We start from the raw sequence: 18,334 nt of genomic DNA, 5'->3' as shown, positions 1-18,334 counted from the left end.
CCCCAAGTCGCAAGGATCTGTACACAATTACTGGAAGCTGATAATGTCCCAGTTCTTCCATGGCCTGCATACTCACCAGACATGTCACCCATTGAGCACTTTCGTGATCCTCTGGATCATCAGCGTGTTCCAGTTCCCACCAATATCCAGCAACTTAAGTCATTGAAGAGGAGTGGGACAACATTCCACAGGCCACAATCAACTCTATGCAAAGATGTGCTGCATGAGGCAAATGATCACACCCACTACTGACTGGTTTTCTGATCCACGCCCTTATTATTTTCTTAAGGTATCTGGTGACCACAGATTCATATCTGTTTCCAGTCATGTGAAATCCATAGATTAGGGCCTAATGGATTTTTTTCCAATTGACTGATTTCCTTATATGAACTGTAAATCAGAAAAATCTTTGAAATTGTTGCAGTTATATTTTTGTTTAGTGTATTTGCACACTTGCCAACTCCATTGCCAAGTCAAACACGTATGGCAAACAATGAGTTGGTGTGACAACACAAAGACTGGCACTCTCAGACTACAAGATACAATGATAGACCCAAATAAAGTTTCAATAGTTTATTAAACTGAAACCACAATCTCAGTGATGCGTGTTACAGTCATTGAGCACAGGTAATGAACAATCAAATGTACAGATGTTCCTGTTACCTCCCCACTATGTTAACACATCAGTTTAAATGCAGCTTCATGATATTGCATGAGAAGACAAAAAGGGACAATTTTATTCAACTGGTATAGAACACAGCTATATTGCAAGTCACTAATAAATGAAAGCCAGTCTTCTGTCCTGGTTTCTCACAACTATTAGTAGATGAGTGGTAATATTGTTAAAGTTCAGACTACACAGACAATCAGTGTATTCTGGCCCAGTACTGTGCAAATTCCCAAACAATAGGAAATGTTTCTGATCAGTGATAAACACTTAATAGTATTAGTGATACTGTAGTATTTAACTCAAATCTATTATCGTGTCAAGCAGTTCTGTACAATATTTTACTATAGAAATCTAGATAAATTGCATGGCTACTCACAGCTGGAGGGCATGCACTACTGTGTATTGTACATGGATATAAAACTAGTCAACCTGGTATGAAATACTGAAGGTAGGAAGACGCAGGGAGGAATGTCAGGGACATGGAAGGCTTCCCCTGCATATAAGAATCCAAAACAGCACCATTTCCCCCAAGTCTAACCACGATATAAGAAGTCATTTAGACCCCCACCCACCCACCAATCCCACACCATATCGTTCCACTTAGTATTTGGTCATTTTTTCCCCATAACATTTGAAAATACTATAAATGCATTGTACCCATGTCTGGAAAGGTCACATATACAGAGGAGGCTGGTGGGAAGAGCTATAGGACGGGCCCATTGTAATGGCTGGAATGGAATTCATGGAACGGAGTCAAACGTAGTTTCCATGTTCGGTACCATTCCATTAATTCCATTTCAGCCATTACAAATGGACCCGTCCTCCTATAGCCTCCACTGATATACAGTGCGGGTCAAGATATCCGAGGTGTAATGCTACCCAGAACACACATGCTGAACAGGACAGTTAGTCTCTACAGCTATCATATCAGACTAGATGGAATGGCAGGTTTTAGTCATCACCTGTAGAGAAAGGGAAAATATGATGAGTACAAAATATCAGAACAGAAAAACATCTAAAAAATATATTTTTACTGCATTGCCAAAAGACTAGATCCAGTATATTCCCATGCAACAAAACACTAGATTTGACACCCACACTGATATCTGTGATTGTGTGGGAGCTTAAGCTGCAAGTGTAGGTGTGCGGGAAAATAGACACTCTCATATAAAGTCCATTAGAAGAATGGTGACAAAGAAAAACAGGAATATGACGTAGACATGGCTTGAAATATCCTCATTCCAATATCAGCCACAACATAACCAACTAACTCGGACTTCTATGGCTGCGTTCAGACAGGCAGCCCCATTGATATTTTTTCGCTCTGAAAAAGATCTGATGTGAAAAGATCTGATAGGTCAAAAGAACAATAAGTGGAAAAGAGATCAGAATTGGCTGCCTGTCAAAACATTTGACAGAGTCCTGGTTTTAGTGTGCACTGAATACATTTTTTTTTTTTAAAGCCTCTCATCAGTCAAAAGCCCATCCTGAATCGATATAGCCTGTCAGAGACAAGTGAATTAAATCTGATGAGCGGCAGCCCTGGCCGTCATCAAGTTGCAGCAACAGCAGAAAGCTGCCTGAGCACCAGATGGACAAGAACAGCAGAAATGTATTGATCTAATGGTCTCAGCTGGTCAAAGGCAATCATGTAACGCAAAAATATATGCTGATGTCTGTAGTTGATCAAAATGTTATAGCTAGGGGGTCATCTCTCCATTGTACATTTTTGATGTGAAGTGATTGGTGTGTTAAGGAGTGTGGTGGTGGAAGGGAATACTCACTAGTGAAAAGGGAAGCCAGTGGAAGGCATTGAAGGAGAAAGCACACAGTTGTTAAAGAACACAGACACAGTGAAATCAAACCAAGGCATCTACCAAAAGACATGCTTCACAGGGGTATGTTTCCATGTTGGATTGCTGAAAAACAGACCTATTTAGTAGACAATAATACTAGTGTGATGGTATGGACTCCTTGGGACTACTATTCTAAAGTTATACGGTACCTTTCACAGACTTGTAAGCCCTCCAGAGGGAAAAAAATAATACTCTAGATCAGAGTTCTGTATAAACACACCCTGCCAGCCAAGTTGCGCCCAATAAGGATGAAGCATTCAAAGAAACTGTACATTATTTAGATTCAAGTATGTGCCCATACAAAAACCACACTGTATAGAAATGATCTGGACACCACGTTCACTCAGTCCAGGTAAAGAAAGACAAAAACACTTTGATTCAAAGGGTTCATGAGTGTATTTTTCTTGAAATATAAAAACCAAAACCTTGGGGGACTTTTGTGTCGTAAGTTCATGGTTGGTGTAGTCAATTGGAAAACCTGGATTTTTAAAGTAAAACATGATGTAGCCTTTTCTCTCCTTTGAATCAAAATTATGACCCACAAAGACAGCAACATTTACATCCTAAACCCAATCCTGCCAACAAAACAACAATAAATGTAATAAAAGTCAAGTAAAATAAAAAATACAAAGACAAAATACCCTTTAAAAAAATCACTGAGGGAAGGCCAATTAGATGTTTGTTTTCTGCACAAGGAAATAGGGGCACACATCAAGTGTCATAACTATATAGACTAAATGTTGAATAAAGACGAAAGCCATGTAGGGGAAATAATCTAGAAATGAGCAAAATGGATTGCATTGAGGTAGCTGTGCTCTGCCTACAGCAGAAAAACTGGCTTTTCAAATCCAAAAGTTTTTAAAAAATCCATAAAGGAAATGTTTACATTGATGTGGGGGAGACGACTAAATCATAAATGAAAACCCCAGTACAGTTCATGCTAGGTTAAAGAACATGTAGCTTCCATTTTCAGGATACTTCTGTTTCGTTTTCAGCTATGCATACACAATCACTTATCTTACCCACCTCCTGCTATCTAGTGCTTGTCCATTGGCTCTGAAAGAGTTCTAAGTTTATACTGAAGACAACAGTAAACATTAAAAGGTGACCCTACCCGTTCTCTTAGCCACTCCTCCTGCAATCCGTTCCAACAATTTACAAAATGATGAACAAAAAAAAGTTTTATAAAATAGTGTTAATCTCTGTACAGGTCAATGGACTGCTTTTAAATATCTCGTTTATTTACTAATATGAAAAGGGCAGCGCAAAAATATTATTTGTACTGCAGTGAAAGAGAAAGTGATCATCCCAAATCATTAAAAAAAATCTAACTTAAAAAGGAAATAGACAACAAAAACGGACAACATTATTTTCTGTTTGAACCAGCAAAAAGTCCACAGCTACAGGAGTGACAGTCAAACTGACACTCACACTAAAGCCTCACAATTTCAAAAAGACTTTCGAATATTATTTTTTAAGTTTGTGTTTAACTAGGTCCTTCTCATGCACACTCGGCAGGCACACTCCAAGTCTACACAAACACACACACTAACTATGCACACACAGGAGGAGAGAGAGGGGGGGGGGGGGGTTGTGCTCAAGTCAGTCAGGACCAGAACATGTCTGCCATGTTAGTGTCGGTGCTGTAAATCCACAGCACCAGGGGGAGGGTGAGGGCCACAAAGGGCAAGGAGATGCCCTCCATACATGCAGACAGAGAGCAGCCTTTGCTGCTGGGCTTCTCCAGCTCTTTACCAGGGTAGTTCTCCATGTAGTTCCTGGCTGCTAACTTTAGGACCTCGTCCAGCAGGAGGACGGGCAGGGAGAGCTTCAGCACCATCAGCCACTGGGTCAGGTTCAGAGGGGTGATCTGGAAGATGATCTGTAGAGGAGAAGGTAGCAACATGGGTGAGGAGGACAACCTCTCCTGCTTTTTCAGTTTCTCCACCAATCCCACCCGTTACACTAGCATTTCATTGTTCTAGAAATCATTTCTGGTAGCCTCAGGTTTATTATTATTGCAGGTAGTCTCACCGGCAGGGGCTCCACATAGAGGATAAGGAAATGCAGGGACATGGAGAGGCAGATGGCTCCCAGCAGCCACACGTTCTCCCAGGGGGGCATACGCAGCAGGGACTGGTTCTCTGACACACTGAGGGAAACAGAGAGAACAACTGGGTTAAGTCACTGATTGAAAACCCATTTTGGAGCCATTTGCCCATCATTTGACCATGTGTACCAGATTAATCTCACAACATTATGCTACTAGTGTCAAGCCTAAAGCAACAGTGGAGGAACTTCAAAAAGAGAGAGGTAACGCGAAAGATGTAGCGGCATAGTCTGACCTGTTGAGGGCGTTGCACATCTCGATGGTGACAAGCACAGACAGGGCCATGGTCATGGGGTAGGGGGACTCAAACAACTCACACTTCAAACCATCAAACTCTGGGTTGTCAGGACCACACTGCAGGAAGTGGCTCTGTGGGCAGAGGAGAAAAGCAAGCTCAGTAAGTCTATGCGTTTGAGTGTGTGTGTGTGTGTGCGTTAAATTGGCATTGTTCTCCTACCAGTTGGTAAAAGGTGATCCTGGGTCCGTCCTCAGCAGCGACGAACCACCAGGTAGCAGCACCGACTGTAGCCACACCCACATAGCCTGAAGAGGCAGAGCACAGGAGTCACACATGGCTATCTGGATACACACAACAGCCTAAACACTTGTTCAACTAAGCCATATTAAAATTTTGTGAAGGTTTTTTCTCCACAGAGGGCAAGTGAACTCACATCCGATGGCGAGGTATCTGAAAAAGAGCCATCCAGAGATGAGGGGCTCACGGGCGTTGCGGGGGACCTTGTTCATGATGTCCAGGTCAGGGGGGTTGAAGCCCAGGGCAGTGGCCGGGAGGCCGTCCGTCACCAGGTTAACCCACAGCAGCTGGACAGGGATCAGAGCCTCGGGGAAGCCTAGAGCAGCCGTCAGGAAGATGCTGTAGGAATGGTAGAATAACATTTACGTGAGGATGAAGGCTTGTTAACCCTGGAACTGATATCCATCTGTTGATTTTCTTACTGAGGGATGTGGGGTTGTGATAAATGACAACCAGTCCCTATATAGTGCACAACTATTGACCTCAGAACCTTTCGGGTCAAAAGTAGTGAGCTTTAACTGTAAACAGGGAGCCATTTGGGACAAAGCCGTGATCCTTACCAGACGACCTCTCCCACGTTGGAGGAGATGAGATAACGGATGAACTGCTTCATGTTGTTGTAGATGGCCCTGCCCTCCTCCACAGCCGCCACGATGGTAGAGAAGTTGTCATCAGCCAGGACCATCTCAGAGGCCGACTTCGCTACAGCCGTGCCTGAACCCATGGCGATGCCAATCTCTGCCTTCTTCAAAGCAGGGGCGTCATTCACACCATCACCAGTCTGGTCATGGGGAAAGGACAGGGCGTGGTTAGCCATCTACTTTTCTACAGGATCGCTTTAAAGCTTTTAGATGAATCACATATGGATTAGAGGTTACAAGACATGCTGAGGGCTCATCATGAAAGCCGAACCACAAAGTGTAGTTTCAGCTTAACGCTGCACAGAAACTGATGAGGCAGGTCTCAGGAGGACCTCGTCTCACTCACCATGGCCGTGATCTCGTCCATGGACTGTAGGAACTCCACAATCTTGGACTTGTGGGACGGCTCCACACGGGCAAAGCAGCGTGCATTGACCACCGCGTCTCTCTGGGCAGCCGGCGACAAGTCGTCAAACTCGCGGCCGGTGAAGGCCATGGAGGAGACATCGTCTTTGTCACTGAAGATACCGATGCGGCGGCAGATGGCAATGGCTGTGCCTTTGTTGTCGCCGGTGATCATGATGACGCGGATGCCGGCCAGGCGGCACAGCTTGATGGAGGCGGCAACCTCCGCCCTGGGAGGGTCCAGCATGCCCACACAACCCACAAACGTCAGGTCCATCTGGGGAGAGAGACAGTCAGACCAGAGTCCTGGATTTGGCTAACTCACAAGGCCTCATCCATATGATCGAAATATTTTGTTTTTGCAATATACACTTATTTTTGCAGCCTCATCATGTTACTTTCTATACAGTAAGCCCAAGTATTTAAGGTGTCTGAAAATACATACGTTCTCTGAATAAATGCTCTGCTATTTCTGTCACTCTTACTGCATTATGACCCCCACTCCCTCACCTCGTATTCAATAAAGCGGTTTGAGTCTTCCAACACCATGTCTTCTTTGGCAATAGGGTTGTCCTTTGTGGCCAGGGCCAGGCAGCGCAGTGTGTCACGCCCTGTCCCGTACTCCCTGATCACTGACAATACCTTGTCCTTGATGCCCGGGGTCAGGGGCACCTTGTTCCCGCCCACACGGATGTGAGTGCACCTGTCAAGCACTCCTTCTGGGGCTCCCTGGAGAGTGAGGGACAGAGACAGGAACTCAAACCAGAGGAAATAAAACATTATCCTCTGCTCATTTCCTACATACTGTACATTACAACTACAAACTGACACCGGTTCTTAAAGTACACAAACACATGTATCAAAATCCTATAATGTATCCTAGTTATTATGAAGCGGCATCTAGAACTGTGTCCAAAATGACACCCTATTCCCTATATAGTGACCTACTGGGCCCTGGTCAAAAGTAGTGCACTATATAAGGCATTTCTCCGGTGTCCATATGGCCTACAAGCCGAGAAATACTGTAGATGAATGCTAATGATTACCTTAACAAACATCTTGCCAATGGAGGAGTGGGCCTTGTTGGGTGTGCAGTACACAGACATGGACTTCCTGTCTCTGGAGAACTCCAGGGTGAACTCCTTCTTCATCAGCTGCTTGATCACCTGTACCACACAGTGAAGAAACACACCAACACATCCTTAACAAGGAGTGGAACAACAACCTGTGGATGTCTGATGGAATTGGACCACACTCAGGCATAAGTCCTAAATGGCACCCTATTCCCTTTATAGTGCACTACTTTTGACCACCCAGGGCCCAGGTCAAACGTAGTGCACAATAAAAGGTAATAGGTTGACATTTGGGACCAACACACAGTTTTATAATAGTTTCACAGGAGAATCATGTTGGGGTTAAGAGAGTAGCTGACGGTGGCTTACAGAGTTGCAGGCATTGGCTCTCTCGATCTTGGACAGGCCCTTGACGTCGGTGTCAAACACGTTCATCTTCTCCACCAGGCAGGTGAGGGCAGTTTCTGTAGCCTCGCCAACCTTCTCATACACACCTTTTATCTGTGGAGAAAACGCGCGCACACACACACAGATAGTAGCAATAAACGACAAAAAAAAAAACTGTTATCCACAACATAATGGAGAAGACTACTGATATTCAAAATAATAAATGAACCACTGATAAAGGCTTATGTGACAGGCCTTTTCGACCAGCAGGAACATAACCGTGAAGGTTATAAAGGACATAAACCTCATTGTAATCCAGGGACGAGTCGTTACATAAGGCACAGATGGAGGCCATCTCAACTAAGCCATCATACTGGGAGGACTTGACTGGTTTACCATCATGGTACCTGGAATAAAAGACAACAGCCATGAAAAAGGGGGAACAGTGAGCTCAGGTATGTTGTGGTGTATTGATAATGACTACACGTGTGTGTTTCATTGTGTATGTGGTCTCTACTCACACTTGTCCCTCAGGGGCGTATGTGGAGCCAGTGATTGTGAACTCCTTCAGGGAGCAGCTATCGCCCGCCGCCTGGTCAATAACGAACATCTAGAACACAAACGGGTAGAAAACGTGTCAGGTCACACACACAAATCTGTTTCCTTATGGATGCAAGGCGCTCGCATACTAGGTTCGTTCAGTCGTCTGTGCCTCACATACTAGGTTCGTTCAGTCGTCTGTGCCTCACATACTAGGTTCGTTCAGTCGTCTGTGCCTCACATACTTCCCTAAAATGCCTTTCATTAAAGAATCCTGTCCAGTAGCCACTTGTGATAGAAAAATGACATACTTACCTGATTTATTTTAATAGTGAACGATTATATATTTAACTAAAGTAAGACTGGTCTGCTAAGGATGGGTTTTTATGGTGTCCAGTCTAGCTTCCTGCAGCTAGTCTGGGCGTCGAGGAAATGGGTTTTACTAGAGGGTGATAACTTTACAGCCACATACCATTCTATGATCAGTGGTGCACTGAGGGAGAAGTATTCCATGGACAGGATGTGGGGTGGTTGTAACTGGGAAAGAGATGGACTGGACAAAGGGTTCCTAGACATCCTGGTATCAGGGAAAATAAGCCAGGGTTGGGGGTTATAACACCATGTGTTGTTAACGACAAGATTAATCCAAAGTGGCTTATGATGCTCTTTGAGCTGCCTGAGAGGGGTGGAACTAAGCATTCTTAGTGTCCTATATAAAGATGTGTTTCTCGTTGTTTGGGAGGCTATCAGCCTAACAGTCAAGGCTGTTGGGCTGACGGTTTCATTATTGCATTAATGAATCGATATTAAATAAAGATGATTGTTTGAAGAAATGACAAAGTCTCTCTCAGTGCAGAATTTCCACGACACACTGCTATCAGGAGTTGACCAACCACAGCCCCAAAAAAAACCTGCCGAACACCACAAAAGGACAAAAACGTCACAATTTGCAGAAATTGTTTAGACTGGGAAGCATGTGACAGGCTTTACACAACCGTCAGTTCTCTAGATCCCCTAAATCACCCTAACCCTGTATGCCGATGATTCGGAAAGCGGCCATTTTACGGGCTCCAGACCGGTTGTATTTTTTGGAAGCCAATCGTAACTTTTTTTGTAAATAATGTTTCCGCCATAATTTCCTATGAACCTTGATTTGGATGAGGACTTTACTTCAATGAGTCGGAGGCAAAAGACTGATTATTCCGTACCTGACCCAAATTCCCGACATTCATAGAAGGCAAAGATATAGAGGCACCTTGAATAAAATAGTCTCTACCATTCTATTGGCGAATAAACAGTCGCTGGAGAATAAACTGGACGAGCTCTGATCGAGACTATCCTATCAACGGGACATTGAGAACTGGGTGAGACTGTCAACAGCTGGTGAAAAATCTCTAATATTAAGGAAGTCAAGGTCCTGCTAGCTTTAGTTAGAATAGCTCATGATAAAGCTGTAAAACAAACCATACAATTTTTTTTTGTATTTTTCACAGATGTCCATTTACTACCACAAACTGAAAACTGATGCTGGCACTAAGACCGCACTCAACGAGCTGTATAGGAGTCATAAGAAAATGCTTTTCCAGTGGCTGCGCTCCTAGTGGCTGCTGATTTTAATGTAAGAAAACTGAAATCTGTTTTACCTCATTTCTACCAGCATGTCACCTAGAGACGTATACAAGGCTCACCCTCCATTTGGCAAATTTGACCATAACTCTAGCCTTCCGATTCCTGCTTACAATAAAATTCATTAATAAGTGCATTAACGACATCGTCCTACAGTAACCGTACGTACATATCACAAATAGAAGCCATGGATTACAGGCAGCATCCACATTGAACTAAAAGCTAGAGCTGCCGCTCGAGACAGCCTATAGGGTGGTCTGAGACCTGGCCATGTGATGCCAGGACAACAACTTCTCCCTCAGTGGGGAAGAGGGACACTAATCCGGAAGCATATAAGAAACCGTCAAACAGGCAAAGTGTCAACACATGACTAAAACCGAATCCTACTACACCGGCTCTGACGCTCATCGGATGTGGCAAGGGATGCAAACTATCACAGACAAAAAAAACAGGAAGCCCGGCCATGAGCTGCCCAGTGACTGCCCAAACCATTTGAATGCCTTTATGCTCGCTTTGAGGCAAGCAACATTGAACCATGCGTGAGTGCAACAGCTGTTCCGGACGACTGTATGATCACGCTCTCTGTGGCCGACGTGAGTATGACCTTTAAACAGGCTAACATTCACAAGGCCACAGGGCCAGACGGATTACCAGGACAGGTACTCAGAGCATGTGCTGATCAGCTGACAAGTATCTTCACTGACATTTTTCAACCTCTTCCTGACCCAGTCTGTAATGCCTACAAGTTTCAAGCAAACCACCATAGTACCTGTACCCAAGAACACCAAGTGAACCTGTATAAATGACTACCGCAGCAGTCACATCTGTAGCCCTGAAATGCTTTGAAAGGCTGCTCATGGCTCAAACACCATCATCCCAGAAACCCTGGACCAACTCCAACTCACATACCGCCCCAACAGATCGACAGACGACGCAATCTCTATTGCCCTCTACACTGCCATTTCCCACCTACACAAAGGGAACATCTATGTGAGAAAGCTGTTCATTGACTACAGCTCAGCGTTCAACACTATGTGTGTCAAGCTCATCCCTAAACTAACGTCCCTGGGACTGAACACCTTCCTCTGCAGCTAGATCCTGGACTTCCTGACAAACCCCCCCAGGTGGTAAGGGTAGGCAACAACACATCCACCATGCTGACCTTCAACAAGGGGGCCCCTTAGGGGTGCGTGCTCAGTCCCCTCCAATTCACCCATGACTGTGTGGCCGCGCACATATCCAACAAGATCATGAAATTTGCCACCGACACAAAGGTGGTAGGCCTGATCACCGTCGACAATGAGACAGCCTATAGGGAAGACGTCAGAGACCTGGCAGTGTGATGCCAGGACAACCACTCCCTCAACGTGGGCAAGACAAAGGAGCTTATCGTAGGAATGAAACAGAGGGCCGAACACCCCCCCCATTCACATCGACAAGGCTGTAGTGGAGTGAGAGCTTCAAGTTCCTCGGTGTCCACGTCACTAAGGACATATCATGGTCCAAACACATCACAGTATTGAAGAGGGTAGGACAACGCCTCTTCTCCCTCAGGAGGCTGAAAATATTTGGCACGGGCCCTCAGATCCTCAAAAGATTCTACACCTGCACCATTGAGAGCATTTTGACTGGTTGCATGACAGCTTGGTATGGAAACTCAAGTGGTACTGGAGCACCAAGTCTGGGACCAAAAGGCTCCTGAACAACTTCTACCCCCGTGCCATAAGGCTGCTGAACAGTTAGTAAAATAGCTACCCTGACTATTTACACTGACCTCCTTTATCATTTATTTATCCTAATGCACTGGCTCTATGCACACTCACTTGACTAACCACACACTCTCAAAATACACTGACACTTCACATAACCAGAGTAGCAGCAGGTTATTATACATCCTGATTTACTAGTTACTTTTACCGCTAACTACATGTACAGTACCAGTCAAAAATGGACATTTACACCTTCAAGGTTTTTCAATATTTGTACTATTTTCTACATTGTAGAATAGTGAAGACATCAAAACTATGAATTAACACATATGGAATCAATTAGTAACCAAAAAAGTGAAACAAAATCAAATGTATTTATAAAGCCCGTTTTACATTAGCCAATGTCAAAGTGCTACACAGAAACCCAGCTTAATATATTTAGATTTGTTTAACACTTTTTTAGTTACTACATGATTCCTTGTGTTATTTCATAGTTGATGTCTTCACGCTTATTCTACGATGTAGAAAATAGTAAATATAAAGAAAAGCCCTTTTGACTGGTACTGTATAACCTCAATTAACACTACCGTGTACTCCTGCACATGGACTCAGTACTGGTAACCCGTGCCTCAGTTTTTTATTTAACTAGGCAAGTCAGTTAAGAACAAATTCTTATTTACAATGACAGCCTAGGAACAGTGGGTTAACTACCTTGTAAAAATCTGACATTTTGCCCCTGAACCTTGTCAGCTCGAGGAGTCGATCTAGCAACCTTTCGGTTACTGGCCCAAAACTCTTAACTACTAGGCTACCTGCCACCCAAAATGTATGTTTTTAATTGTGTTATCTCCTTTTCTACTTAGCAAATATTTCTTAGTTATTATCTGCATTTTTTGTGAACGGACTCATAAGCAAGCATTTCACTGTAAAGTCTATACTGGTTGTATTTGTCACATGTGACCAATAACATTTGATTGGAGCCCACTGATCTACATGCAGTAGAAGCATAGCCTACCAAGTAGGGTGCAGCACATCAGACAACTACAATACCAATAGAGCACTGATAAACCATACCAGCTTTACTTTGGCAAATTAATTAAATAATTGCTACTGTACCTGGGAACAAAAACACTAAGGATTAAGCACACTTTACAACTGGTGGCTGTGGATCTCCTGGAGATGTATTCTAGACAAAGGTACTAATGCATATCCATGCTGGGATGAATGTGTGGAAGTAATCTGTCTGTAAATGAATGGGAGCCAACACAATGTGACGGAAGAGCGGGAGAATATTATTTCTCCATAACGAACAGGGATAGGGTTAGAGGAGACCGGAGAGAAGAAGCAGACAGGGCTAGGGTTAGAGGAGAGAAGAAGCAGACAGGGCTAAGGTTAGAGGAGAGAAGAAGCAGACAGGGCTAGGGTTAGAGGAGAGAAGAAGCAGACAGGGATAGGGTTAGAGGAGAGAAGAAGCAGACAGGGATAGGGTTAGAGGAGAGAAGAAGCAGACAGGGATAGGGTTAGAGGAGAGAAGAAGCAGACAGGGATAGGGTTAGAGGAGAGAAGAAGCAGACAGGGATAGGGTTAGAGGAGAGAAGAAGCAGACAGGGATAGGGTTAGAGGAGAGAAGAAGCAGACAGGGTAGGGTTAGAGGAGAGAAGAAGCAGACAGGGATAGGGTTAGAGGAGAGAAGAAGCAGACAGGGATAGGGTTAGAGGAGAGAAGAAGCAGACAGGGATAGGGTTAGAGGAGAGAAGAAGCAGACAGGGATAGGGTTAGAGGAGAGAAGAAGCAGACAGGGATAGGGTTAGAGGAGAGAAGAAGCAGACAGGGTTAGGGTTAGAGGAGAGAACAAGCAGACAGGGATAGGGTTAGAGGAGAGAAGAAGCAGACAGGGATAGGGTTAGAGGAGAGAAGAAGCAGACAGGGTTAGGGTTAGAGGAGAGAACAAGCAGACAGGGATAGGGTTAGAGGAGACCGGAGAGAAGAAGCAGACAGGGATAGGGTTAGAGGAGACCGGAGAGAAGAAGCAGACAGGGATAGGGTTAGAGGAGACCGGAGAGAAGAAGCAGACAGGGATAGGGTTAGAGGAGACCGGAGAGAAGAAGCAGACAGGGATAGGGTTAGAGGAGACCGGAGAGAAGAAGCAGACAGGGATAGGGTTAGAGGAGACCGGAGAGAAGAAGCAGACAGGGATAGGGTTAGAGGAGACCGGAGAGAAGAAGCAGACAGGGATAGGGTTAGAGGAGACCGGAGAGAAGAAGCAGACAGGGATAGGGTTAGAGGAGACCGGAGAGAAGAAGCAGACAGGGATAGGGTTAGAGGAGACCGGAGAGAAGAAGCAGACAGGGATAGGGTTAGAGGAGACCGGAGAGAAGAAGCAGACAGGGATAGGGTTAGAGGAGACCGGAGAGAAGAAGCAGACAGGGATAGGGTTAGAGGAGACCGGAGAGAAGAAGCAGACAGGGATAGGGTTAGAGGAGACCGGAGAGAAGAAGCAGACAGGGATAGGGTTAGAGGAGACCGGAGAGAAGAAGCAGACAGGGATAGGGTTAGAGGAGACCGGAGAGAAGAAGCAGACAGGGATAGGGTTAGAGGAGACCGGAGAGAAGAAGCAGACAGGGATAGGGTTAGAGGAGACCGGAGAGAAGAAGCAGACAGGGATAGGGTTAGAGGAGACCGGAGAGAAGAAGCAGACAGGGATAGGGTTAGAGGAGACCGGAGAGAAGAAGCAGACAGGGATAGGGTTAGAGGAGACCGGAGAGAAGAAGCAGACAGGGATAGGGTTAGAGGAGACCGGAGAGAAGAAGCAGACAGGGATAGGGTTAGAGGAGACCGGAGAGAAGAAGCAGACAGGGATAGGGTTAGAGGAGACCGGAGAGAAGAAGCAGACAGGGATAGGGTTAGAGGAGACCGGAGAGAAGAAGCAGACAGGGATAGGGTTAGAGGAGACCGGAGAGAAGAAGCAGACAGGGATAGGGTTAGAGGAGACCGGAGAGAAGAAGCAGACAGGGATAGGGTTAGAGGAGACCGGAGAGAAGAAGCAGACAGGGATAGGGTTAGAGGAGACCGGAGAGAAGAAGCAGACAGGGATAGGGTTAGAGGAGACCGGAGAGAAGAAGCAGACAGGGATAGGGTTAGAGGAGACCGGAGAGAAGAAGCAGACAGGGATAGGGTTAGAGGAGACCGGAGAGAAGAAGCAGACAGGGATAGGGTTAGAGGAGACCGGAGAGAAGAAGCAGACAGGGATAGGGTTAGAGGAGACCGGAGAGAAGAAGTAGACAGGGATAGGGTTAGAGGCGCAAAAAAATACAAATAAAGGGAGATGGAGAGCATGAGAAAAAGTGGGAGCATGTGAGTGAGAGAAAGTGAATAAGAGGGCAAGCAAGCCGCCTCCACAGACACACACAGACAGAGTGAGACTAATCTCCTGGTGCCGGCTCTGCAGAGAAGCAAGGCAAGATGGAGAGAAATATTCAAATGAAAGTATGAACCGGTGTCCTCTTTCCCTTCTCCCCTCCTGAGGCACAGTACAGACTTCAAAGAGCTGTGACGTCAGGGATGCTTTACCAAAAACACAATGAATTAAGAAAAACATTCCTCTACTCAAGCAGGCTAGAGAGCTAAGCTTTTAGAGCTACGCTTCTTACACAGCAGCCGCATTTCAGATTCTGATATTGCAGTATTGGTACAGGAATAGTTCAGAAGTATATATATGCCAGCAAGTTTTGCATTGGAAAACTATTTCTTTGAAATCTTTAAACACGATGCTGCTTCCAATCTCTCCCCTCTATTGCAAGAACTGAACCATGCTGCCATGTTATGCTGTGCTGTTTTGATTATGCTGGGCAGTGTTGCGTGGAGATGTATTGTGTAATGTTGTGCGTGCAGTGCCTTGTGCTGTGTTTGCCTGCAGAGATCCTCTCAGCAGAGGCCCTCAAAAACAACACGAGAGAAAGAGAGATGAGAGGGAGAAGAATGAAGAGAATGAATGAAATGTGAGAATAGTAGGAGAAGGCAGGAAGAAAGGAAGATAGAAATGATACAGGAGTGATGCAGTGGAAGAGACCATGGGGGAAAGAGACTTGGGAGTGGTAATGCATAATGGTCCATATTCAGGGGATCAGTAACAGGCAGACCCACCTGTTGCCCATCCCCTTAAATATGGATGACCGCGTGTCAATCTGAGGGCAGTGAAGAGGGGGAGGGGAGACTAAAAATCACCAGGAACTCCTCTAAACATTTGTTCAGTTTTGGAAGTCTGTTCCAATGGGGGAAAAAAGAAGAGAAGTGATCGTGTCTCAATGTAATAAAGGTATGAAATTGTTATTTTCAAATTTGCAGTGCACAAATGATGAGAATTGACATTCCTGTCTCCCGACCATCCGCTCTGACAAACATGGGCCCGCGGCTGAATCTAATCTCCTACCCCTGGCATAAAGTGTGCAGCGGATGCATGTAATCAATCTAATGTGATGCAATTCAATAAATATGGGAACAACAATTTCATATCCATCACTTCCCAATCTAATTTAAACCATGATAGCAAATAAATGAATCATTCATTATACTGCTTTGCTTATCAACCTCTACAATACCCTGTGGATAAATCCACACTGTCAGTAGATGCTGTCAAGACTGCTTTATTGCCAGGTGGGTTCTGCTGCCAAATCAGTGGCAAAGTACGCACTGGAATGGATTGTTCATGGTTGTCAAGAATATAGCCTTCTCCTTAGGCAGGTATGTGGCTACATAAACTAGCAGAGGCTAATAAAGTTGAGCTCAGACAGCCCTAAAACTCCACCTGGTTAAATATGCTAATGTGGAACAGGCTGATGTAGGCTCTGTTTGGCTCAGCTGGACCCCACGGCTGGGTCTCATATCTGGACTTGACACTTCCCAGATCCTCCATGGGTAAACGCGTTTACAAGCAGTAGCACACAAACAAAGCTAGAATCATTGATTTAGTTAAGAATATTTTTCACTACAAAGGTCATGTTAGTTTTAATACCCTGAGCGTTGGACGTAACCATAATACTAAACATCAGCCATTCCTACTAAATCCCCATGGTGGTCTGGGGACGGGGACTCACCCTGCAGACAGACATCTGGTTGGTGGTGAGGGTGCCGGTCTTATCGGAGCAGATGACGGAGGTGCAGCCCAGGGTCTCCACAGAGGGCAGGCTGCGGACGATGGCGTTCTTCTTGGCCATGCGGCGGGTTCCTAGAGCCAGACAGGTGGTGATGACAGCGGGCAGACCTAGTAAAAAGAGATGGCGATAAGAGGGGGTTAGACATACTCACTATGCTGGAGCCCAATGTATTGCTTCAATATATTATAGACTGCTTCCCCTCACTCCCACTCTCCTAGTGACTCACCCTCTGGGATGGCGGCCACGGCCAGGGCCACAGCAATCTTGAAGTAGTACACAGCGCCACGGATCCAGGAGCCTCCGTGGACGGGGTCACTGAAGTGGCCAATGTTGATGAGCCACACAGCAATGCAGATCAGGGAGATGACCTTGGACAGCTGCTCCCCGAACTCATCCAGCTTCTGCTGCAGAGGTGTACGCTCCTGCTCCGTGGACGCCATCTCGTCACGAATCTTGCCAATCTCCGTGTTTACGCCTGTGGCCATCACAACACCCACTGCCTTACCCGCTGCTATGTTGGTGCCCTGTGGAGGAGAGAGGAGAGGTGGTGAGACAACAGGTGTACACTACTGGGGAAACCTGAAACACACTGGGGAAACCTGAAACACACTGGGCAACTGAACAAGTGGGGGAGGAACAGTAAAATAAACTGGAGAAGAAGACGAGGGGTTAAGGATAAGAGGTCTGACAAAATCCCAGAGAGGAACATGTAACGGAGATGATAAGTGGAGAAAAGGAGATTATAATTATTGGGTTGGCTAAACAGGGAAGAGGATCATGTACTGAAGAGACAATAGAAGATGCAAGGGGAAGGGGAGAGAGGTCTTTAATGGTTTTCTAGTTACTCACACAGAAGAGCATGTTCTTCTTGTCCTGGTTGACAGCCCGGGGGTCAGGCACCGGGTCAGTGTGCTTGATCACAGAGACAGACTCCCCTGCCGGAGGAGAGAAAGAGACGGATGAGGACGATCAAACAATGCAGCCCTTACACGGAGCAAAGTGGTGATGGGTTGACATTTTGGGGAAGATGGGTGTGGATTGACTTCACAGCTGACTGAGCAGGGCTGCCAATTACAAAATGCGGCATCCAAGGGGACTTTCACACTCATCAGTCTGCACTGCAGGGGGATGCAAGGCCTAGTGGGTAATCAGCTGAGCAAGCTCTGCACTGTTTTTGACAGATTAGAGCCATGAATGGCAGGAGGGAAAAGCAGCTGAAATACCAAACTCTACCAATTAAGGCAGTGGAGCAAGACAGGGGTTTCAAGACTAGCTTCATCTCGTAGCGCTCTTCGCTCTCATCCATATCGCTCTTTCCCTGTCAGTCTTTGTCTCCCTCTTTCAGTCTATCGTTGTTCTCCCTCTCCATACTGTGTTGATTAAGAACCGCTGACGTCATCTTGAATAAAAGGTTCACGGAGTCATTCAGAAATTCTTGTTCTCGCACTGACCGTTTCAGGGTCATTCTCAAGTGGTGACTCAACCCATTCATCAGCCCATATAACCCAACTCAAACACTGGCGACTACATACAAGTTATACACAAAGATAAAGCAAAGCTTAATAAGATTGAAATTGTAAATCCCTGTAACATTGTGTTCTTGCGGTGCTTTTATGGACGCAGGAGTAA

At 45.4% G+C, this 18,334-nt stretch overlaps 1 protein-coding gene across 2 annotated transcripts in view; it reads right to left on the bottom strand.

The window, feature by feature from the left end:
- Window positions 1-558: 558 nt before the first annotated feature.
- The window catches only part of LOC109868665 (sarcoplasmic/endoplasmic reticulum calcium ATPase 2-like), a 57,753-nt gene continuing 39,977 nt past the window's right edge, over window positions 559-18,334 (bottom strand). The window contains exons 7-22 of one of the 2 annotated variants that reach the window (XM_020458379.2): window positions 17,555-17,640; window positions 16,932-17,229; window positions 16,646-16,812; window positions 8,199-8,287; window positions 7,982-8,084; window positions 7,660-7,791; window positions 7,264-7,383; window positions 6,728-6,946; window positions 6,159-6,494; window positions 5,732-5,952; window positions 5,308-5,510; window positions 5,094-5,179; window positions 4,872-5,005; window positions 4,561-4,678; window positions 4,282-4,408; window positions 559-1,632 (exon numbers count right to left, since the gene is read on the bottom strand). In XM_020458379.2, coding sequence (XP_020313968.1) covers window positions 1,622-1,632; window positions 4,282-4,408; window positions 4,561-4,678; window positions 4,872-5,005; window positions 5,094-5,179; window positions 5,308-5,510; window positions 5,732-5,952; window positions 6,159-6,494; window positions 6,728-6,946; window positions 7,264-7,383; window positions 7,660-7,791; window positions 7,982-8,084; window positions 8,199-8,287; window positions 16,646-16,812; window positions 16,932-17,229; window positions 17,555-17,640 — 2,450 coding nt within the window. In that variant the 3' untranslated portion in view covers window positions 559-1,621. Of the gene's footprint in view, window positions 4,409-4,560; window positions 4,679-4,871; window positions 5,006-5,093; window positions 5,180-5,307; window positions 5,511-5,731; window positions 5,953-6,158; window positions 6,495-6,727; window positions 6,947-7,263; window positions 7,384-7,659; window positions 7,792-7,981; window positions 8,085-8,198; window positions 8,288-16,645; window positions 16,813-16,931; window positions 17,230-17,554; window positions 17,641-18,334 lie in introns of both variants that reach the window. The other variant, XM_020458378.2, reaches the window with a different exon arrangement.

The sequence above is a fragment of the Oncorhynchus kisutch genome, linkage group LG23 (genome assembly GCF_002021735.2).
Source record: "Oncorhynchus kisutch isolate 150728-3 linkage group LG23, Okis_V2, whole genome shotgun sequence".
In the NCBI taxonomy this organism is placed as follows: Eukaryota; Metazoa; Chordata; class Actinopteri; order Salmoniformes; family Salmonidae; genus Oncorhynchus; species Oncorhynchus kisutch.
Note: the sequence above shows the minus strand (reverse complement) of the source record. Positions and strands in the feature narration are given on the sequence as shown.